Source organism: Macaca fascicularis, chromosome 13 (genome assembly GCF_037993035.2).
Source record: "Macaca fascicularis isolate 582-1 chromosome 13, T2T-MFA8v1.1".
Lineage (NCBI taxonomy): Eukaryota > Metazoa > Chordata > Mammalia > Primates > Cercopithecidae > Macaca > Macaca fascicularis.
Genome location: NC_088387.1, coordinates 20,175,519 through 20,196,904, shown reverse-complemented (window position 1 = coordinate 20,196,904; position 21,386 = coordinate 20,175,519). Strand labels below are relative to the sequence as shown.

Genomic DNA, 21,386 nt, shown 5'->3' with positions numbered 1-21,386 from the left:
GAGTATGCTTAATTCCAATGTGCGTTTCTCACGCTCTGTCCAGACTAGGATATTCTTAAATGTATCCATCATTAGGAGCATGACAGCCAGTTAGTCTGAGACTTACTGTTCTGCCGAAGTTAGGTGAATGTCAGGTTGGATGTCTCCAGTCTCTGCAGGCCTGGCTATTCCTTCACTCTTTACGTCCTCGCCTGGGTTTGGGGCCTCCCCTGCCTCCTCTGTCTTCAAGGACCTTGGCTCTTCCCCATCCGTCTCCAAGAGTGAAGAATGTGAAGCGTCTAGTGTCCACTTGGGCAAAATGCCTGAGCTGTGGTGTTGAAGCTGTGGGCTGCCCTCCTGGGACGATGCAGGGCTGGGCCTGGGACCAGGGCCTCTGCTCTCAGATTCTGGGCTGCTAGGCTCTGGAGAAGAAGCTGGGCTCCTCCAGGGGCTGGGGGCCAAGGTGGGAGCAGATTCCCGGAGGTGCCCAGCCTCCGTCTCATCTGAGGAAGAATGTGAAGTGAGGCGGGCACAGGGCAGGAGGCAGGAGAACAGCCTGGTCACCACCTCCAGAGGCTCCCTCCCTGGGGCTCCTCCCCTGGAGCCTGGCAGCATGCCCTGTCCCTCCCTCAGGCAGTGACCTCTCCCACTTGCAGAGGCAGCAGACAGTGGGCTCCCAGGACTCCAGCCTCCAGGCAACTAAGGGCTCAGGACCTTTGCTAAACCACTAGGACCCAGAGGTAAGAAATGCTGGGCCTTTTGTACATTTCCTTCATTTACTTTCTAAAGAGGCAGGATTTAACCCCAAGTCTGTCTGGCTTAAACACAATACAATGGGACCCATTAATGGCAACCATGGATCCAAGAATGATCTTTGTCCCCACTGCAAATTCCAAAGCCTCCCAGGACCCAATTTCCCAAACCCCCTTATTAGGGCTCACCTCTGTCCTGGGAGTTAAGAGTCACCTGGGGCCAAAAAGGACCTCCTCCCTGCCAGCCCTCAGGACTGGGAGAGGCCTGTTGAGAGAGGCAGAGGCATTCCCATGAGCCCTGGAGGCACAGAGAGGTGGATGGGGGAGAGGCCAGGTAGGGAGATGATGGGGAAAAGAGGGGAGGGGAAGGATGTCATGAGTAGGCAGAAGCCCCACCGTAATCCTCCCACCCAGGCTGGAGCCTCAGTTCAGAAGGCGAGTCCTGGATGTGAGAAGCCCCACATGCTAGGATTGTCGGTGCTAGGCCCTGGAACTGAATGGGCTCATATTCCTCCTCCAAAGATGGAGAAAGTGAGGCCCAGAAAGGGGAAGTGACTTGCCCAAGATTGCACAGGATGTGCAGCAGGGCCAAGATCAGATCCGATACATCCTGATTCCCAGGTCAATGCTTCGTCCACACACGGTGCTGCAGATGGAGCAGGACCAAGCCTATCTCCCTGAGAAGTCTAGAGAGAAACAGAGGAGAGAAGGACAGAAGAGGTGACTAGAGGAAAATTGCTCCCAGGGCCTTCCTCAAATCCCATGAGGCCTCCCTTCACAGTCTGCCCAGATGGCCCTGCCTCAGGTACTGCCAGCCCAAGAAGGGGCTGTGTTTTACGGAGGGTGAGAGCCCCAGGCAGTGGGCTGGGTGGGCTCTGCCTTCCCAGACATAAGCCAATCTCCAACTTATAGCGCTCCCAGGCTTCCCTCTGAGAAGTTAGTGCTCAGAGCAAGAAAGTCCATGGCAGGCGCAGTGGCTCAGGACTGTAATCCCAGCACTCTGGGAGGCCCAGGCCGGTGGATCACCTGAGGTCAGGAGTTCGAGACCAGCCTGGTGAACATGGTGAAACCCTATCTCTACTAAAAATACAAAAATTAGCTGAATGTGGTGGCACACACCTATAATCCTAGCTACTTGGGAGCCTGAGGCAGGAGAATCGCTTGAACCTGGGAGGTGGAGGGTCAGCCGAGATGGCACCAATGCACTCCAGCCTGAGCAACATAGCAAGACTCTGTCTCAAAAAAAAAGAAAAAAGAAAGTCCTGAGAAAATGGACCTCCACAGGCACAGCTCTAACTGCCCTACATTGGGGGCCTTGGCCCATGTGGAGGGGACACCCATCAGTACCCAGGAGCTCCTCTGATCTTGGGGCTCCAGTGACAGAGTTGCCCTGGCTAATAGAGTTGCTCTGGGTAATAGCTCTTCATTGTTCTCAGGGAATTGAGAGATTAGAAAATTACAGCCACACTCTACCATACTGAGTCTCCTTATCTCTTAAAGAGAGGCTTCCCTGGGAAAACTGTGCTCCCTATTGTCCCACAGAGCATGTCCCCATCCTTAGTTGATATTAAGAATCTCTGCCATTGTCATATGGGCCTGATCTATTGACACTGGACGTGGGAAGAATGACAGACGGTGAGCTAAAAGTAACAACATGCTGAAATCTGTCAAGAAGAGAGAGGACAGGACTTTTGAAATAGGCATCTCTCTGCTAGGGGCAGAGGTCACCCTTGCAGGCTGAGCGCTGCCCTGTTAACAGTTGGGAATGTCTTGGAGGTGGGAGGGGAAGAATCAGAATGGCCTGGAACATGCTGCAATTAGAGGAGCTGTTTGTTCTCCAAACGTATCTAAGCATAGCCCCTTGGAGCTGGTGAGATGGAGACATTTGTGGATTTAATTATCAGCTGACATCAGCTGACATCATGGCATTGATAAAATGTCTTATCATTCTGACGAAAACACTGGTCCTGATTTTCTGCTCTATTACCCTGCTATATACTGATGCAGGTTATCCCAAAATCTCTTCACATCAGAAAAGAATGTCCTGGGCCTGGTGACCCCCGAAAAAGACCCTCCCTTCTGTGTTCCCAGCACAGCCCCAGTTGGCTCCCAAGACTGGGCTTACCTCACTCTCCCCCTGACCAGGAGGTGCTGCAGGAGCCCCCTCAGCGGCTGCCACTGAGGCCCAGCAGATGGAGTGTGGTTTATAGACGGGCACAGGGAATGGAGGGGTACGATGCCCACTGGTAGCAGCACTGTCCCCCACATCTGGCTCACTTTCCAGTTCCCACAGCACCGTGTCTTCTGGGAGGTGAGTCTCCAGAGTTGCTGGGCTCTCAGGTCCAGTCCTCACACTTGCATGGGAGTCTGAAGCCCCCCAGGAAAAGCACTCTCCAGAAGCACTGTTCTCTGAGAAAGGACTCCCCAGGAAGAGCGGGTTGCTGAAGAACATGCTCTCCTCCTCGGCTACCCACTGTGGGGAAGAGTCTGGGGTTCCCTCTCTCAGACAAGCCTGGCCCTCCCCCTCAGGCTCGCTGCTGTCTTCCCCTGAGTCTTCATCCTCAGGTGGGCTGGAGTGCAGGCCCGTGACCCCAGGGAGGTCCACAGGGGGCGTGGGGAGACAGCATTTCAGCCCAGCCTTGAGCCCTTCCGTCTTCTCCAGCTCCTCCTCCAGGTCTAGGACACACATCTGGGCCTGCAGGATGCCTGCCCAGAACACTACCTGCGTGGACGTGCTCCGGTCCTGCTGTGGGGTCCCCAGTAGATGGCTGTTCGCAGGTGACCCTGGTGATGCTGTGCTCTGCCTGTGCTCCCCCTGGGCAGAGCAGCTCCCCAGGTGTGTGAGCTCCACACCAGAGCCCCAGGGAGGAGCATCTTGTCTGGTAGATTCAGGAGGGTCAGTGGCCCAGGTTTGCTCCTCGCAAGGCTCCGGCCGGTCCTGATGGACCCAGCTCCCCAGGTGTGTGAGCTCCACACTGGAGCCCCAGGGAGGAGCATTTTGTCTGGTAGGTTCAGGAGCATCAGTGGCCCAGGTTTGCCCCTCGCAAGCCTCCGGTGGATCCTCATGGCTGCACGTTTCCCTTGGGCGCTCTCCTGGGTGGGGCTCCAGGCTGTCTCCCAAGAACGGGTTGAGAATTTCCACGGGCTGGGGTTGACCAGAGAGTCTGTGGTCACCCATCATCCATAGAGCAAAAGCTGTGCAGGAGTCCCCCGGAGTATCTGCTTTCACAGTCTCACTGTGTGGACTAGGGGGAGCACCGGCCGCTGGGGTAACTGGGAATCCATATCTACCCTGGAAATGCCCAAAGCAAGTGCAGGTTAGGGAAGGGCTGTCAGCCTCTGGAGGCACATATGTAGTGTGTTAGATGTGTTTGGAGTGTCTTCCCCTTCTATGCCCTCTGCTAAGGGACACTGCCCGCCACAGCCCTGCCGGGAGGAAGGAGTGTACCACGTATTCTATCTGACCCCACAATCTCTAAACTTGCACCAGGGCAGCACCTGCCCCAAAGACACCCATCTGTTGGCTGAAGGTAGCCCATGTGGCTTAGCTGAAAAGAACAAACTGGCCAAATCAGATCCTTCTCTTGGGCATTTAGATTGGAGAGCATGGAGACCGAGGTGGTTGGCAGCAGGAACAGAAGGCAGAAATGCTTTTAGGTATCAAGGAAGCAGCTGCAACCCACATGCTTTGGTTTACACGCTGTAAACCAAAGCTGTAAACCAAAGCATGTGGGAGCCAAACAGACACAGACTGGAGGTAGAGAATGCAGCAGACTCACGGAAGAAGCAGGCACTCACGAAAGGAAGGCCACAGCCTGCCTTACTTCCACTTTCCAAGGCTCCTATCCTTGGGGCCTACCCTGTTCACGAGGCTGGTTCACAGGCTGCTTCTTGGTCCTTGTAAGCTATTGACAGCTTGGAATTTGGCCCAGGTGGACGGAGCAAGGGGCTCTCTGCTCAACTCAGCCCAAGCCCTCACGAAGGGAGGATGCTTCGGTCCTGCTGCCCACTACCCAGCAGACCACCTGCTGCATGGAGAGCAGATCCCTGCCTTCTAGGGAGGAAGAGGCTGGGATGTGGCAGCCGTGTCAGCCTGGAGTTGCCTCACATCTGCCCAGAGCTGCTGTCTGCACGGGCTGCACTAACTCTCTGGATGGGCCCTTATCAGATGAGCCCAGGAACCTCGGAGTGTGTTTTCTAGAAACATGCATTGCATCTCCATTCCCTGCATGCAGCCCACCGCTTGCATGGCTCTCAGAGCAACCCTGCTTCCTCAGAATAGCTGGCTTGTTTTGATCCAAAGCACACTGTAAGCTTGTAACTTGTTTGTCTCGTCGTGCTGGCTCTCCACACAGTGGAAGTGCAGGGTCAAGTACACAGGTCCTTATGGCACGTCGTAAGAACCCTGACTCAGCTGTCTTTTTTTTTTTTTTTTTTTTTTTTTGAGACAGAGTCTCGCTCTGTCACCCAGGCTAGAGTATATAGCAGCACGATCTCGGCTCACTGCAACCTCTGCCTCCTAGGTTCAAGCGATTTTCCTGCCTCAGCCTCCCGAGTAGCCAGAATTACAGGTGTCCACCACCATGCCCTGCTAATTTTTTTTTTTTTTTTTTTGTATTTCTAGTAGAGATGGGGTTTCACCATGCTAGCCGGGCTGGTCTCGAACTCCTGACCTCAAGTGATCTGCCCACCTTGGCCTCCCAAAGTGGTAGGTGTGAGCCACTGCACCCAACAGCTGTCTTTTCTTATTTTCCCTTTGCCTCACTTTCTTCACTCACAGATTTCTATCTTGAAGCCTTGTGTGTGTGCTTGTGAGCTGTATTGGAATATTTTGAGGGAACAAGACTATTAGCAAACACATGCATGCTCCCAATTTAGAACCATGTGTGACTTCCAGATCCCCAAGAACAACAGCCCCTTCCACACACAGTTAACCAAGCCTGTCCCCACCCACCACTCCCCCAACCTCGCACCTGAAAGAGGAGCAGTCCCCTGCATGTCCCTGTTTAACAGATGAGGAAGCCTTAGCCTGAGTCTGGCTTAATGACCCACAGTTGGTGACAGGGGCCGGACTCCGACCCCAGACCATCCACCTTCCGGTCTGCAGCTCTCTTTGCCCTGTCCCTGCTCCAGTATGAACAGAGTGAACCCAGGTGTCCTCGTCCAGGGCTCCAGACCTCACACCGAGGTCCTGCCACAGGCAGGCTGTAGGACAGGAGCTTGACTGGCATGCAGGGCCCCAACCAGCGCACATAACAAATCCCATGGGGGTCGGCCCCTCCCTGCCCAGCACTAGAGAACATGAGCTGAATCAATAGCCACATGGACCGCAGCTCAAACCCCCGTCCTGCCACCTACAGTTGAGTGGATGAGCCTGGAAAGTTCCTTAGCATCTAGGAGCCCCACTGCAGAGGGGAGCTAGGGTTAATGGAGGTGGTTCGCCCGGCCTTCAGCCCAGGCTTGGCCCACCGTTAGACACTCAGTAAACGGTAACCCTCAGCGCTCTCTCACAAGGTCAAGGGGTCCAGCTGTTATTCAAGGTCACCTAGAAAACATCGCTTTGCCCCATGCCTTCTTTCTGGAGGGCACCTGAGAGAAGGAAGGAGGACCAGTATGCATTTCAGTGTCTTATTCACCTTGAAAGTATCCTTTTTCTTAGAGTGTCTCCAAAAGGAATCTCTTTCTGGGTTTTTACCCCTCCCTCTGACCCAACCCCTGCATTCCTGTTTTAGAATAACAAGAATCTAGACTTGCTGGATGAAGGCCTCAGGATTCTGATGTTTCAGCCCACCCGGAATGGCACCTGACTGGCCTTCAGGGCCCTTCCACCCATTAGTTATGGCAGCCTCCCCAACAGGCTGACTTCCCAAGAGGAGGGGCCCTTTCTTATGTTTAATCTTGTACATGATGCTCTGAATCAAATGGACTGGATTTGATCTTGTCACAGGTGTTTGAACCAGAGCAGCTCCATCTTGAATAGGGGCTGGGTAAAATAAGGCTGAGACCTACTGGGCTGCATTCCCAGTAGGCTAGGCATTCTAAGTCACAGGATGAGATAAGAGGTCGGCTCAAGATACGGGTATCCTTGATTCAGCAGCCCAAGCCCCTGCTCTGCCTATGGAGTAACCATTCTTTCATTCCTTTACTTTCCTAATAAACTTGCCCTCATTTTATGGATTCACCTTGAATTCTTTCTTGCACAAGATCCAAGAACCCTCCCTTGGGGTCTGGATTGGGACCCCTTTCCACTAACAGTCTTGCCTTTCATTCTCCTATGGATCCAGCCTTCACTCATCATTCTAGGTTCTGCCTCTCCACCTCACATCACCACCTCCAGGTAACAGGCAGAGGATTTGCACGGTTTACTCCTTAAGTCGATACCACTATCTGCTCCCCATGCAGCTGCCCTTGTCCACCCTCAGTGCTCTCTGGGCAAGAGGCCTGAGGCAGTTCTATTTCCAAGGCAGAAGGGATGAGGAACCTCCGGATCTATTGTCTGTACTAAGGAAAACACCCTGGAACTCAAATCTCCCTCCCCAGACCTGCCTGGTGGAGAGCAACCGAGTGTGAGCATGGAGGTGACTCACCCCACCACATCCCACCGCAGCCTCAAGAAACCAGCCCATGGGGTACAAGAAATGACTAGGAAGACATGTTGATTTAGGGATAGTGGGAAAAGCTGCGGAGAAGCACCTGGTTTACAGGTACCAGAACATGGGACATCCCTAGCTCTACCCAACTGCCTCCCTTCCCATACCCCAAAACCAGCCTCCGGGTCTCTGCAAAGGCCTGGTCTTTGGACCCAAATAGCTCTCCTGCCATGCACCACCCCTGATCCCTTCTCCTGTTCTCATTTACCCAACTCCACACATTGTACCTGAATGAGTGCCAGCCTCATGGCCCTGTGGGCATCAGAGCATTTTGCCCAGATAAAACCAACTCACTTTCTCTCATCATTAGTCAACTCACTTGGCAAGAAACGTTCCCATGCCAATATGGGAATGGGAGTGGGAATGCGGGACTGGGCCTGCTGGAAAGGGCATCCTGAATTTTTCATAAGATGAAAAATTGTCTCTCTTTGCACATATGCACTTGCAAATAGATATGTATATGTACATAAAGCAGCCCTCTAGGTACACGTTAATGCTGATGCTAGATGTAAATGAGGATTGGACTTGCCTTCCCAGAAAAAACCCAGTGTTCCTTGCTGGGTTTTTTTCAAAGGAAAACAATAAATACCAGAGGCTGCAGCAGCTTTCCGAGCAAAGAGAAGAAAGCAGATCTCTGGGACCTGCAGCACCTGAGGAGCCTGGGAGGGGTGGGAGGTGAGGAACTGGTCCGTGGAGGGGAGCCCAAGGCAATGGTGACAAGAAGGGTGGAGACAGATCAGGTATTCGATGGGGACAAGGCATGTAGTTTGACTGGCTATGACTTTTTTTTTTTAGACGGTATCTTGCTCTGTCACCCAGGCTAGAGTGCAGTGGCATGATCTTGGCTCACTGCAACCTCTGACTCCTGGGTTCAAGCGATTCTCCTGTCTCAGTCTCCCAAGTAGCTGGGACTACAGGCACCTGCCAACATGCCTGGCTAAGTTTTGTATTTTTAGTAGAGACGAGGTTTCACCATATTGACCAGGCTGGTCTCAAACTCCTGACCTCAGGTGATCCACCTGAGGTCACCTGCCTTGGCTTCCCAAAGTGCTGGAATTACAGGTGTGAGCCACAGCACGTGGCTGGCTATGACTTTTTAAACGAATTAAACTCAATGTGACTACACTCCACCCCTCACTTTTACTTTCTGAGCATTTATCCCAGTGTGTAGTTCCCAGTGTGTTTACCCGCATGGTTCTAGTTTGCCTAGAAGGTAAGTGCCAAGATGGCAGGTTCTTTGTGTTTCCTGTTCACCACTGTGTCTCAGTACAAAAATGTTGAATGGCTTAGTCACTTTATGTGACCGATTTGTTAAACCACTCCCACCCACAAAGCTCTGGGGGCGTACTTTAGTTCAACTGGATTCGAAATTTAAAGATCTGCATTGACTTGAGAGGTTTAGTTCAAGTGGATTAGAAACTTAAAGGTTAGCGTTGACGTGAGAGATTCAGGCCCGCCTGTGACTTGAGCTGGGGCATGAACCCAGGTTACAGCTCTCTTAAGCATCACTCTCTCCTCCTGCCCTCTGATCCATTCTCTTGGACATTCCTGAATTCACTAGAGTCACTCAAACTCCTGTGCAGCACCTCCTTGGCTGAAAGTCGGCACTGTAGAACATTTGTGAAAATAAGAGAGAGGTTGGCTAGATGAATGGACAGACAAATGGAGAGACACACTGATGGGATGGATCCTCAGAACTCTCCCTCCACAACAACCAGGCCAGAGGACTAGCGAGACGGAGGCTTGAAGAGAATTAGCATCACTATAACATGAAGACTTCCTCGTGGGGGCCAGTCTGCCCATGACCAATCACCTCTTCCTCCCCTCTCCAGGAAGCCCAGTGCTCCAAGGGTAGCGGTCCCCAAGTGGTAGGTCCCTACCAGGTCAGCAGCCAAAATGTCCTACGGGTCTTGGCTCCCAGGCAGCAGCCTGAACACAAAGGAAGACCCATTCAATCGTCTCATTTGTGTTCTCCACTTGTGGAGAGGGCACTGTGCAACTGTATGTTTAAAAGATGTCTTCCTTTTTTTTTTTTTTTTTTTTTAGTTGCTCTTGCCTGAATGGAAAGGTAGGATGACCTAAAAGGTGAAGTCACTTCCTAAGGCCATAAAGGCAGTCCTACTGGTCACCCAGGTGAGAGCGGTCTGACCTCAGAAGGGTGGAGGATGGAACTAGCCTTTGATCCCCGAGGTAGGATGGCACCCCCTAGGCAGAGGCAGGCCTGGAACTAGGCAGCAGAGCCCAGGTCTTACGCGTCTAAAATCTTCTTGGTTTACTTGTGTTTTTCCACCCCTGGGGTTTAGTAAAATCTCCTTTAAAATCTCCTGTCTGTTATCCTAACCAGAACGAAAGCAGGAGGAAAGGAATCTGCAGCAAAAGAATTGCCATCTGCCCCACCAGTTGAGTTCTGTTACCTCTACATTAAAGTGGTCCTTCATCTTTTCTGAGCACTGAGGTGGCTCTGAAAGTTTAAGGAGGGTTCAGAGGGGAGGGAGCAGGGAGGGAGCCCAGGTGGGAAAGAGAGAGCACGGCTCCACTCTGCCGCCCACTAGCCACTCTTCTTGAGCACAGCTGACTGCATTTCCAAGGAATCTTCACCACGGTGGGGAGGCGGTGTATGTTTCTCATGGAGAATACTGCAGGGGCTAAGCCTTATGTCCCTCTTGTGGGAGTTGAAAGACACAGAAAGTAGTGGCTGAGGGACTAGAAGACAGAGTCCCTCCCACCAGCCCCACCCCCTGGCTTCATGGCAATTTCTTTTTGACCCTAGGGGGCAGGAAGGAACCCAGCTGACACCTGGCACCCGGGTTGTGCTTTCTAACAGTGAGTTTGTTTTTCACCCTCAGCCTGGCATTGCAGCCTTGCAATTGCACCCTCTGAACCATTGCACCCTCCCCTCGGAACCATTGCACCTCAGTGCTCTGGCTGAAGAACCGGGAGATCGGGCACAGAGGCTGGGGTATGAGCCTGCCCTGAGTAGGAAGGTGATGGCCTTGGGTGCACAGCACTCACCACCCTCCTTTGCCCATTTCAGGGTCACAGTGAAGAATGCAGAGCAGAATCCCATCCTAACTCTACAGCTGACAAGCCATGTGACTCTGGGTGAAAAACTCCACCTGGTTCCTTATCTGTAAAATAAGGAACTAAGACCCAGTAAAGCTACACTTCACAGGTTTGTTGTAAAGTTGGAACGGGTCTGAGTGCTGGGCCTGGCCCTTAGTGGGTGCTCAGAAAATACCGTGTCCTGCTCAGTTTAACTTTGTTGTTCTGCTGTCCATTTAGAGAAGCCAAAATTAACAAAAACAAACAAATAGCCCTCCTGGTCAGGCTCAGCTCTCGGCCTCCTCAAGGAGTCAGCCCTGAGCCTTCATCCAGAGGGTGCCTGTCTCTGTTTCCCTTTTTGAGCTTCCAGACTCAGCAAGCAAACACTCCCTCCTTTTACCCTGGACATGTTTTCCCTCCTATGGAAAAAGTATGAAGGCTTCTGGCGGGTCCAAGGACTTAGGCGGTGACCTGTCCTGTCCCTCTGCAGCCCAGGAAGCTGCCGAATTACAGATGTTGCTGCAGGCAGGAACCATGAGTGGAGCTCCCTGGCCTGGAGCTACAGGACGGAGGCCTCTGTCTGAACCTGGGACCTGAAGCACCGTGAGAGAAATGACTAGAGAAGGCCCCACATCCTGCCCACACAGAAAGAGCTATTATGCAAATTTGCACACACACACACACACACACACACACACAGAGAGAGAGAGAGAGACAGAGAGAGAGAGAGAGAGAGAGAGAGAACCAGTGCTACTGAAGGCCTGTGGTGAGGCCAGCTGAGGCTCAGGAAGGGAGCAGAGGATGGCGGTCTGAGGTAGGCAGAGAGGATCCAGGGGAGAGATCATGGGGGTAGGGGTAAAGTGCCAAAGGGGACCCAGGACAGCTGCTGTGTGGGGAGGACAAAGACCCCTAAGGGGCTGGCGCCAGGCTGGGCCTCTCCTCCCTGGGTCCTCTCACCCCACATCCCTCACCCCTTCTATGGGTCTCTCCAACAAAGAGCTCAGCAGCCCGGGTTCCGATCCCCATGCTAGGCGGTTCCTTGTCTGTAGGAGGAGGGGCCATGTGATGCTCTAGAGTCCTAGGAAGCTGGGAGACAGGCCTGCTTGGGGCCCACTTTTTAAAGCTGGGCCAAGGTCCGATGAACAGAGGAGTATTTATCATCATCTGATGACAGGCCACCCTTCCCTGCATTCTAGCAGAGGAGTGACTTCAACTGTGGGATTTTAGGCCCTGGAATAAAGGGAGAATGGCGGTGTCAGGGGACTTTCCTTCCATGCAACTCCCTTTACTATGACAATAACGATTGCAGTGGGCCTTAGAGTGTCCCACACAGGCGCACTTTGAGAGTTCAGTGGTTCCTATTGCCCATCAGGACAACAGGCCTAAGCCAGAGCTAAACCAGTAAGGAGGGTCCCCTTACCTCTCCTCGAGCTTCTCCAGGATGGTCCTGGAAGGCAAGATGAAGCTGGGAGTCCCCTCATGGCCAAGTTGACTCTGAGCTCCTACAGCAACCACACCCAGAGCTGCCCCCACCCCAAACCCAGGCCTTCCAGACTCCCTCCTTCCGGAGTCTAGGGTCGAGGATCACTTGGGGCCTTTGGCCACAAAAGCTCCCACTGGGTACTCAGCCAGAGCAGTCACTGGGTCGTGACACTCACAAGAGATTTAGCAAGGAACTTCCTTCACCCTTCACTATTGCAGACCTCCAGGGGCTCTGCGGGGAGCCAGGGAAGGGAAACAACAGGGGTCAGTGGGGCCAGGGCAGGGAATCGGAGAAGAGTCAGATGAGGAGGGGCAGGCTGAGGGAGGAGGGGGATGAGACAGAGAGCAGGAGGGGGGAAGAAGGGGCCTAGCCTAGCCCGGGCTCATGGCAGGTGCACACGGCACTGCCAGAGCCCTCGCCTCTCCCCTGCCCACCTGCCCCAGCCCCTGCCACAAGGACCCACATATGACTCTCCACATTCCCTGCTCCCGCAGGTTCCTCCAGCCCCACCCTAGGCAGACCCACTTAACTCACCTCCAAAGGACCCAAGAAGGGATGGCTTGGCCTGGGGTCCCCAAGAGCACTTCCTGGCTGCACAGTCGGCTTGCCCAGTGAATGTGGCTGTGACGGCTGGAGCTTCCGACTTCCGCTCCTCCTCACCACAACACACACCCCTCTTGCTCCCTGCCGCCTCCCCAGGGTTCCCTAGCTGCTCAACACCTCACACTTCCTGCCCACAAGACAAGAGTCTCTCCTCCTGGGCCCAGCGCCTCCAACTCCCTTCCCCATGCCTCTGCTCCTTGGAGACCCCTACCCTGCACACTAGCCTAGAAAGAACCTGCCATGGTGGAACTGTCCTCTCCCTGCCATGCAGGGGCCTGGGATTGAAAGGGGAAGGGGCCGCCGAGGCCTGGTCGCTAAGCAGGCCCCACCTCCTTCCTCCCTGCAGTTCCGCCCCAGGTTCTCAGTCTTGCCCTGGCTCTCAGTCCCCTGCAGGGCACCCAGTGAGAGACCGGAGGGCCCTAAGTCAGGCAATTTCTGGTTTTTAACAAACGACATTTCAGTTTTTGTCTCATGTCACTGGTAATAACGCAAGTGATACAGTTGCCTTTTAGTTACAAAGTGTCTCCCAATAGCACCTCAACCCCTCCTCACACCTACTTTATGACGCATTAATAAACCCATCATACAGATCTGGATCTGGAGACAAGCTCAGAGACGCTAAGCCACTGCCCAGGGTTGCACAGTTGGAAAATCCCAAAGCTGGGGTTAGAATACAGAGCCTCTGACTATGTGAACCAATGAACCTCCATTCCCCACGACTGAATTCTCAACACATGTCCTCGAGACACAGGCCGCAGTGTCCACGAGTGTGAGTGAGGCTGGTGGGGAGCGCACTCAACATGCCATTCTCCTCCCTCCACCCGATCTACTTCCTCAGCATCAGTGACCATCAACTTCTCTGCCGAGGCTCCACCACTCCCACCCTCCCTGAACTCTCGTTTTCACGATTCCAGCTGACCAGGAGACTCCCTCACTTGTGCACTCACATGCACGCCCCAACCCAGAGTTGAGAGGGTCGGGCTCTGGCTAACCCACAGCCTCACCCCTCCCCACAGGGTACAGAGTCCACAGGAACATACCAACATGGAGCCCGTGCACCCTGCTTCTCCACCACACTCTGGGTGCCCCAGATCCTGAGATTCTCCACTTCTGGGGCCCAAATGGCCTCCTCCCCATGTGGGCACACTGCACTGCCCGAGATTGGGTGGAGCGCTGGCAAGAGTCCTGATAGCAGAGATGGGAGCAGGTAGAGAGAGCTTGAACCTGTGGGCAGGTCACCCACCCACACGCATGTATGATACAGAGCGGGGTGAGGAAGAGAAAGGGAGGTGGAGCTGTGACATGGGCCAAAGGCTGGGGTGGGCTGTGCTGTGGCAGCAACACTCAGAGGCGGCTAAGAATCCTCCCTCCAACCTGGAGCTCCAGGCCATGATGAAGGTGGGAGGTAGGAGAATTAGGTAGGAGAATATACACTATTTTTTTTTTTTGAAACAGTTTTGCTCTTGTTGTTGCCCAGGCTGGAGTGCAATGGTGCCATCTCGGCTCACGACAACCTCCGCCTCCCAGGTTCAAGTGATTCTCCTGCCTCAGTCTCCCGAGTAGCTGGGATTACAGGCATGTGCCACCACACCCGGCTAATTTTGTATTTTTAGTAGAGATGGGGTTTCTCCATGTTGGCCAGGCTGGTCTCCAACTCCCGACCTCAGGTGATCCACCTGCCTTGGCCTCCTATGGTGCTAGATTACAGGTGAGAGCCACCGCACCTGGCAGGATACATTTTATATGACAGTTTGTGAGCTTTAGTCTTAACTTTCATATATTCAGACATATCAGATGGGGTCCTCCATTCTCCACTTCCTGTGGCTGGCAAATGTTGGGGGCACGCTTATCTCACCAGCACCTCAAACTCAATGTTTATAAGGCAAACCTGGTTCCTTCTCTTCTCCAAGCTGTTCTTCCTCATATATTTCAGCTTTTACAACTCTCTCTCCATCAAGCTGGGTAAGTCAGAAACCTGAAGTCACAAAAACCTAAATGCAAACCCTCCACTCCAGCCCCCAGCCTCTAGGGGTGCCTCCAGCACATGGCCATGGCTCAAAGCCAGCACCTGATCCGTGTAGGCTCTATGCTACAAGCCGCTGACCTATCAGGAATAAAACACATGACCCTTGTGGAAGCTGAGGCAAGTCCATCTTGAAAGCTAACCTGCCACATTGACTGAACTGAGTGACCCCAGTTCCAAGGCAGGGCCTCTATGATTTCCAGTTTATCTATTGTTCCCTGTGTAAGAGCAAGAACTTACTGTAAGTCCATAAATGCTACCTGTAGGTCAAACAACCTTGATGATATTACACTTCCATTGTCTTACAAATTCCATCTGAACCACCCCTACCCTATGGCATATGAGCCCCGGCTGTGGGTGCTAACGCGGGGATCCATCATCTCATCTCATCGCCACATGAGACACCTACACGGCTTCTGTTGGAAAGTCCCCTAGCTTTCTCAGCCTCTTTCTTTCAACTTGTCAGCTTCCTCAGACTTTGGGGTAGGTTTGCTTAGGCCTGTCTACTGTAGAACAACTCCTGTTCTTAGGGAGCTTCCAGTCTACTGACAGAGAAAGAAAATAAACAATCGGACTCATGAATCAAACTTTATCATAAATTGTGAGGAATGCCTGGGAAGAAGCAGAGAGAAATAAGAGAGCAGCGAGGGTGAGCGCACTGCCATGGGAATTCGGAAGCTGCACCATGTCCTGGTGAGAAGAGTCCAGCATGGAAGGGCATTTTCGGCTTCTAATTCCTTCCCTGAGGTGGGAAAGGTCTCCACATTTCCAGGGAATAGAAAGCAAGCCAGTGTGGTGCAGCGCAGTCCCAGAGGTCCAGGAGGGGCAGGGCCAGATCCTACAGACACCCCAGTGGCAAGACAGGGTGCATTTTTTTTTTTTTTGAGACAGTCTCACTCTGTCACCCAGGCTGGGGTGCAGTGGCATGATCTCAGCTCACTGCAACCTCTGCCTCCCGGATTCAAGCAATTCTCTTGCCTCTGCCTCGCAAGGAGCTGGGATTACAGGCATCTGCCACCACATCTGGCTAATTTTTGTATTTTTAGTAGAGACAGGTTTTCATCATGTAGGCCAGGTTGGTCTCAAATGCCTGACCTCAAGTGATCCACCCGCCTCAGCCTCCCAAAGTGCTGGAATTACAAGCATGAGCCACCATGTCCGGCCCAGAGTACATTTTTGTTTGTTTGTTTGTTTGTTTGTTTTTTGAGACGGAATCTCGCTCTGTAGTCCAGGCTGGAGTGCAGTGGCGCTATCTTGGCTTACTGCAATCTCCACCTCCCGAGTTCAAGCAATTCTCCTGCTTCAGCCTCCGGAGTAGCTGGGACTACAGGTGCCCGCCACCATGCCCGGCTAATTTTTTGTATTTTTAGTAGAGACAGGGTTCCACCGTGTTAGCCAGGATGGTCTCGATTTCCTGACCTCATGATCCGCCCACCTCGGCCTCCCAAAGTGCTGGGATTACAGGCGTGAGCCACCGTGCCCAGCCTTGTTTGTTTGTTTTTGAGACGGAGTCTTGCTCTGTCTCCCAGGCTGAAGTGCAGTGGGGAGATCTCAGTTCACTGCAACCTCCACCTCTTGACTTCAAGCGATTCTACTGCCTCAGCCTCCCGAGTAACTGGGATTACTAATGTGTGCCACCATACCCAGCTCATTTTTGCATTTTTAGTAGAGTTGGGGTTTCGCCATGTTGGCCAGGCTGGGTCTGGAACTCCTGCCCTCAGGTAATCCGCCCACCTTGGCCTCCCGAAGTGCTGAGATTACAGGCGTGAGCCACCACGCCCAACCCCAGGGTGCATTTTTAAAGCAGAGAAATGACAGGTCAAAGAGTATTTGTGTATTTACTTTTAAGATCGTCCATCTGCTATATGGAGAACAGATGGATCTGTCTGCTGCATGGGGAGGAGATGGTAGAGGCTATGTAAGTTCAAGGAGACCAGTTAGGAGGCTCTGGGAGAGTCCAGGTGACAGGGGACAGTTGCTTGGCTGGGACAGTCATAGGAGAGAAGGGAGGCATAGGGCTGGGAATACATATGATTATAGAACCTGTTGCTTCATTATATTTGAGGGGTCAAGATGGGAGGGGAAGTCATGGGCAACTTCCAGATTACTGACTTAAGCAACCAGATGGGTGGTAATAATGGCATTTGCTGAAATAGGAAAGAACTAGGAGATGAGGCTCAGGGGAGAAAATCCAGAGTTTAACTTTTATTTATTTATTTATTTATTTATTTATTTATTTATTTATTTTGAGATGGCGTTTCGCTCTTGTTGCCCAGGTTGAAATGCAATGGTGCTATCTCAGCTCACCACAACCTCCGCCTCCCGGGTTCAAGCGATTCTCCCGCCTCAGCCTCCTGAGTAGCTGGGATTACAGGCATGCGCCACCACGCATTTTGTATTTTTAGTAGAGATGGGGTTTCTCCATGTTGGTCAGGCTGGTCTTGAACTCCCGACCTCAGGTGATCTGCCCACCTCGGGCTCCCAAAGTGCTGGGATTACAGGCCTGAGCCACTGCGCCCGGCCCAGAGTTTAAGTTTTAAATATTGGATTTGAACTACCTGTGAGATATTTCAAGTAGGCAACTGAAAAACGCACCTGGAGCCCATCTGAGCTGGGAGAGGGAAGGTGGTGCCTACCCGGATGGGAGGGTACAAGTCTGCAAAGGAGACTGAAAAGGGACTGTTGCGAAGGTGAGAGAAGCAAGGGGAGAGCCATGTTCTCACAGAAGACAAGAGGTGGTTACTTCAGAAGGAGGAAGTGGTTGGCTTGGTTGACTGCTGCTGAAAAGTGCAGGAAGATTAGAAGCGAAAGTGATCTATATTGTACATGGCTAGAGGTTATGGACAAGTGGGGTTGGCAGCAGATGCGGAAAGCAGAAGCCAGGAGGCCAAGAGGTGAAGTGTCACCTCCTCAAATCAGGGCTCTGCCCCCTCCAGTCCAGACTTCCTGGTAATCCATGGCTTCCTGAAGCTGAAAGGGAGGCACCAATGATCTTCCCCCTTCCCCAAGTCCAGGCCCTGCCCCTCGGCTTAGTTATGGGTTCCCATCCTCCCCTTGACTTCTTCAGGGCAAGGACTGGCCCATGTGCTTTGCAGCAGAGTGCCTGGCTCACACTTGCTCCACAGCCATTTGATGAACGAATAAAGGTTGCTCAGCCTCTCTTCAAGACCGTACTAAGGGGAATGGGACCTGCCTCTCCCCGTTCCTTCCACGCAGTGGGTCTTGCATTTTGTGTGTGTGTGTGTGTGTGTGTGTGTGTGTGTGTGTGTGTGTGTTGGGAGTTCCCTCCCCAGCCTGTCCTCCTCCCCACGGCACAGAGGACATACAACACAGCAGACACACAGCACAGCCAGGCAACTCTGCTGCCTCCCTCAAGGTAAGCTGCTTCCTGTTTGCCTGCAGAAGCAGCTGCTCAGCACAGGTGGCTTCTCCACACTGAGAAGACCAGGGTCTGGCTCCACAGACCAGCGAGTGGAGCCCTCCTTCCAGGAGAGGGGCCCTGGGGATCTCAGCACATAGTCAGCCACTCCTGGGAGGCAGAGGGGAAAGAGGAGAGAGGCCACCAATGAAGGAAATGGCCCCTGACATAAAGCCCAGGACCCTTTCCTGAGGCCCCCAGTGTGTTGACACTTACCAGGCCCTCTCCACGCGTCATCTCTAGTTCCTGGGGGGCTGGGGTCAGGGTGAGGGGCTTTATTATCTCCAGGCTACAGAACAGATGAGGAGACAGAGGGTCAGCCGTCACTTGGGCTTGCACAGGCAGGAAATGGTGAGGCTGGGATTGGACTTAGGCCTGTGGAACCCTCCAAATGCACTTTCTGCTGTACCCCGTTACCACTGCATCCTGCAGAAATGAAAACCCAGGTGGGGAGCAGGTCTACTTCCCAAACGAGCAGAGCTAGACAGGGTAAGCCTGACTCACGCCTCCCAACTGGAAGTTCACGAAAACCTTTGTGCTAATGGAGCTGAAATACTGTCCTGGGGCAGGGTGAGAGAGCAGGACTGAAGCATCCAAATGGGCTCCAAATTAGTCTCCATAAAAGTCCTATACTTTAGAGAAGGCTGAGAGTGAGGTGGCCACATGCTCCTTTCTCCAGAAAAGGCCCTGTTCCCTCCCAGCTCTCTGACCTCCACAAGCCTCGGCCCTGGAGAAGGGCAGACAAAACACCTGTCTCCCCATCCATTCCTCTGCCCGGTAAGATGTTTACAGTCCCCCTGGCCAGCTCGGCTGTGGGCTCCCAGGATCAGAGCAGGGAGGTAGGGCTGGGCCGGGGCTTCCAATGACTGGGCACGTGGCAGGCGCCAAAGGTGCCTCTCCTTGCCGCCTGTGACCTTAGAGTGGGAGGGAGAAGTCTCCTAGAGGCAGGGAAAAGAGGAAAGGGAGAACAGCCCAGCCCAGTGCTGACATCACCGACCTCTGAGCGCATGTGTGCGCTGGTGCTGCCCTGGGTGCTCTGGAGAAGGGCAGGAAGTGATTACAAAAGTGAATGACAAGCCTCCGTCTCCGCACTTGCTTGCCCAATCCCGTACCGATGCAGTGACCTTGGGAGGCTATCCTTACCCGCCCGTGGCCAAATGAAGCACACCCAGTGTCTGTGGACAGATGGCCAGGGACGGGGCCACCCAGGTCACAGCTCCCTGGCTCTCCTCTGCCCCAACACAAAAGCTTGCCTCAGACACTCTCAAGGTCCTTCTCCTGGGCTCTTTCCCAGCTCTCTGTTTTTTAGATAAGCCCATGTTGTGGGCCTGTCCTTTCCACGTGAGCAGTGAGTTGCGCACTGTGGTTATTCACCCTCTCTCCCTAGCCCCCTCGGCACCAGAAGGCACCCACAAAACATCTGCTGAAACACATGTGCATGCAGTTACTTATAATGGCAAAAATGCTCACAGCCTCAATATCCACAGTAGGGAACGAGATAAATGAATAGATTACTGGGTAGCCATATAGCCATATGGTGAACCTAGGCAACCTTTAGCCATCTTGTTTTTAAAGAGTATCTAATGAAATGGAAAGATGCTCACAGAATTTTGTTAAATAAGAAAACTATTTATAATTCCACTATAGTCCCAAGTTTTTTGTTTGTTTTGTTTCTTTGTTTGAGATGGAGTGTTGATCTGTCGCCCAGCCTAGAGTACAGTGGTGCTATCTCGGCTCACTACAACTTCTGCCTCCCAGGTTCAAGCAATTCTCCTGCCTCAGCCTCCCAAGTAGCTGGGACTACAGGTGCACGCCACCACGCTCGGCTATTTTTTTTCATTTTTAGTAGAGACAGGGTTTCACCATATTGGTCAGGCTGGTCTCGAACTCCTGACCTCAGGCGATCCACCTGCCTCGGCCTCCCAAAGTGCTAGAATTACAGGCGTGAGCCACTGCGCCTGGCCTATGGTCCCAATTTTTAAAAAAACTTGTTTGTGTTTGTGTATTTAGGCAATAAAACATCAAAGCATTGATTGACAGTAGCTATCTGTGCCTGACAACAGTATACATGATTTCAATTTCTTCATGCTTGTTTCATATGTATTCAATTTTTAAAAATAAATATACTTTATGTCTGTCATCAGCAAAAATAATAAAGTTACTGTTTCTGCCCCCTCCCTTTCCCCTACTGAGTTAGGTACATGGCCTTGAACTTTAACTATCTAACAAGCCAGCTACTACTTTTGTTGGCTTCCATGTACATATGAATAAAACCTTTTTCTTCTGTTAATCTGGCTTTTGTCAGTTTAATTTGCAGGTCTCAGTCCCTAAACCTAAGAAGGAAGAGGAAAAGCGTTATTTCCTCCCCTACCTAGGATTAGGGTAAAGCACCTACCCCAAGATTACCTTCTCCATGAACCCACAAATCTGAGGCTGTGTTTGCCTACGTGGATATGTGGTACACATACTGAACATTAATAGCTAATCATTTATTCGAATATGCAGTAGACTAGGATATAGTGTAGCAAACCTGTGATTTAGGAAAACGCTAAAGTAGAAAACATCTACTTTATCTTGTTAAGTATATGTATTCAAAGAAAAATATTAAGTATTATTTAATAATATAATTCAATATCAAAACTCTCATCTCAAAAATTATAGTAGGGATATGTAAATGAGCAGACTCTTTGTGCAGCTGGATCTGACCTTTGCAGCATGTTCTCCTTTGGAGAAAGAGCTGAAAGTCTTCCTTGTAATGCTCATTAGCCCTGATTGGCCACCAATCACTGAATAGGAATTCAAGTGGGTATGAGTTGCAGAAAAGCAAAGCTCTAGCATTAAACAGAGAACAGGTGTGCTCTCACACAGTGAAGGAGGAAGACAAACTCAGAGCAGGACATTTCCTGGGCCTTGTAAAGGGTCACGTATTCCCCTGGGGAGGCTCACGCTTAACCCCGCCCATAGCAACAAAGCCGTGAGCTTCGCAGTGCCCTCTGCAGCAGCAAGGGCTGACGCACGCTCTGTCCACCGTCATCTTCAGAAGACGAAAGAGATGGCTGGTTTGGCAGCTCCTAGCAGGAAGAGCACTGGGGCCTCGGAGCTCATACCCCCAGAGGACAGCCTGCACACCTAAGCTTCCTGGGGCCATTTCCCTCCTCTCTGACTTGATACATCTATGCATCCTCCAAGGCAGAACTGAGAGCTCCAAAAAGGCAGAGTCCACTCGTTGGGCCTTGTTGTATGTACCCACCTCCCATCCCTCCCCTGCCCAGGCTCCACAGCAGCACGGAGTCCATGCCAAGAGGATCATTTCCAGAGGTTGTCAAGCCAGGAAAGGGCAGAGTTCAAAAGGTCACCATGTATTATTGCCTGGCCCACGCTATCCATCAGCTCCTCCCTGTAAACCTGCCCCATGCTCTGTTCTGGTTGGGCATCT

General features: G+C 52.3%; 1 protein-coding gene across 16 annotated transcripts in view; it reads right to left on the bottom strand.

Moving 5' to 3' along the window:
• PSD4 (pleckstrin and Sec7 domain containing 4) overlaps nt 1-21,386 on the bottom strand; it is a 46,243-nt gene that overhangs the window by 16,398 nt on the left and 8,459 nt on the right. For 7 of the 16 annotated variants that reach the window (XM_045368903.3, XM_074011277.1, XM_074011280.1 and 4 more), the window contains exons 2-5: nt 2,857-4,023; nt 1,292-1,417; nt 921-996; nt 107-482 (exon numbers count right to left, since the gene is read on the bottom strand). In XM_045368903.3, the coding sequence (XP_045224838.2) occupies nt 107-482; nt 921-996; nt 1,292-1,417; nt 2,857-3,912 (1,634 nt within the window). In that variant the 5' untranslated portion in view covers nt 3,913-4,023. Of the gene's footprint in view, nt 1-106; nt 483-920; nt 997-1,291; nt 1,418-2,856; nt 4,024-12,440; nt 12,535-13,549; nt 13,767-21,386 lie in introns of those variants that run through there. The other 9 variants (XR_012422051.1, XR_012422052.1, XM_005575307.5 and 6 more) reach the window with 2 other exon arrangements.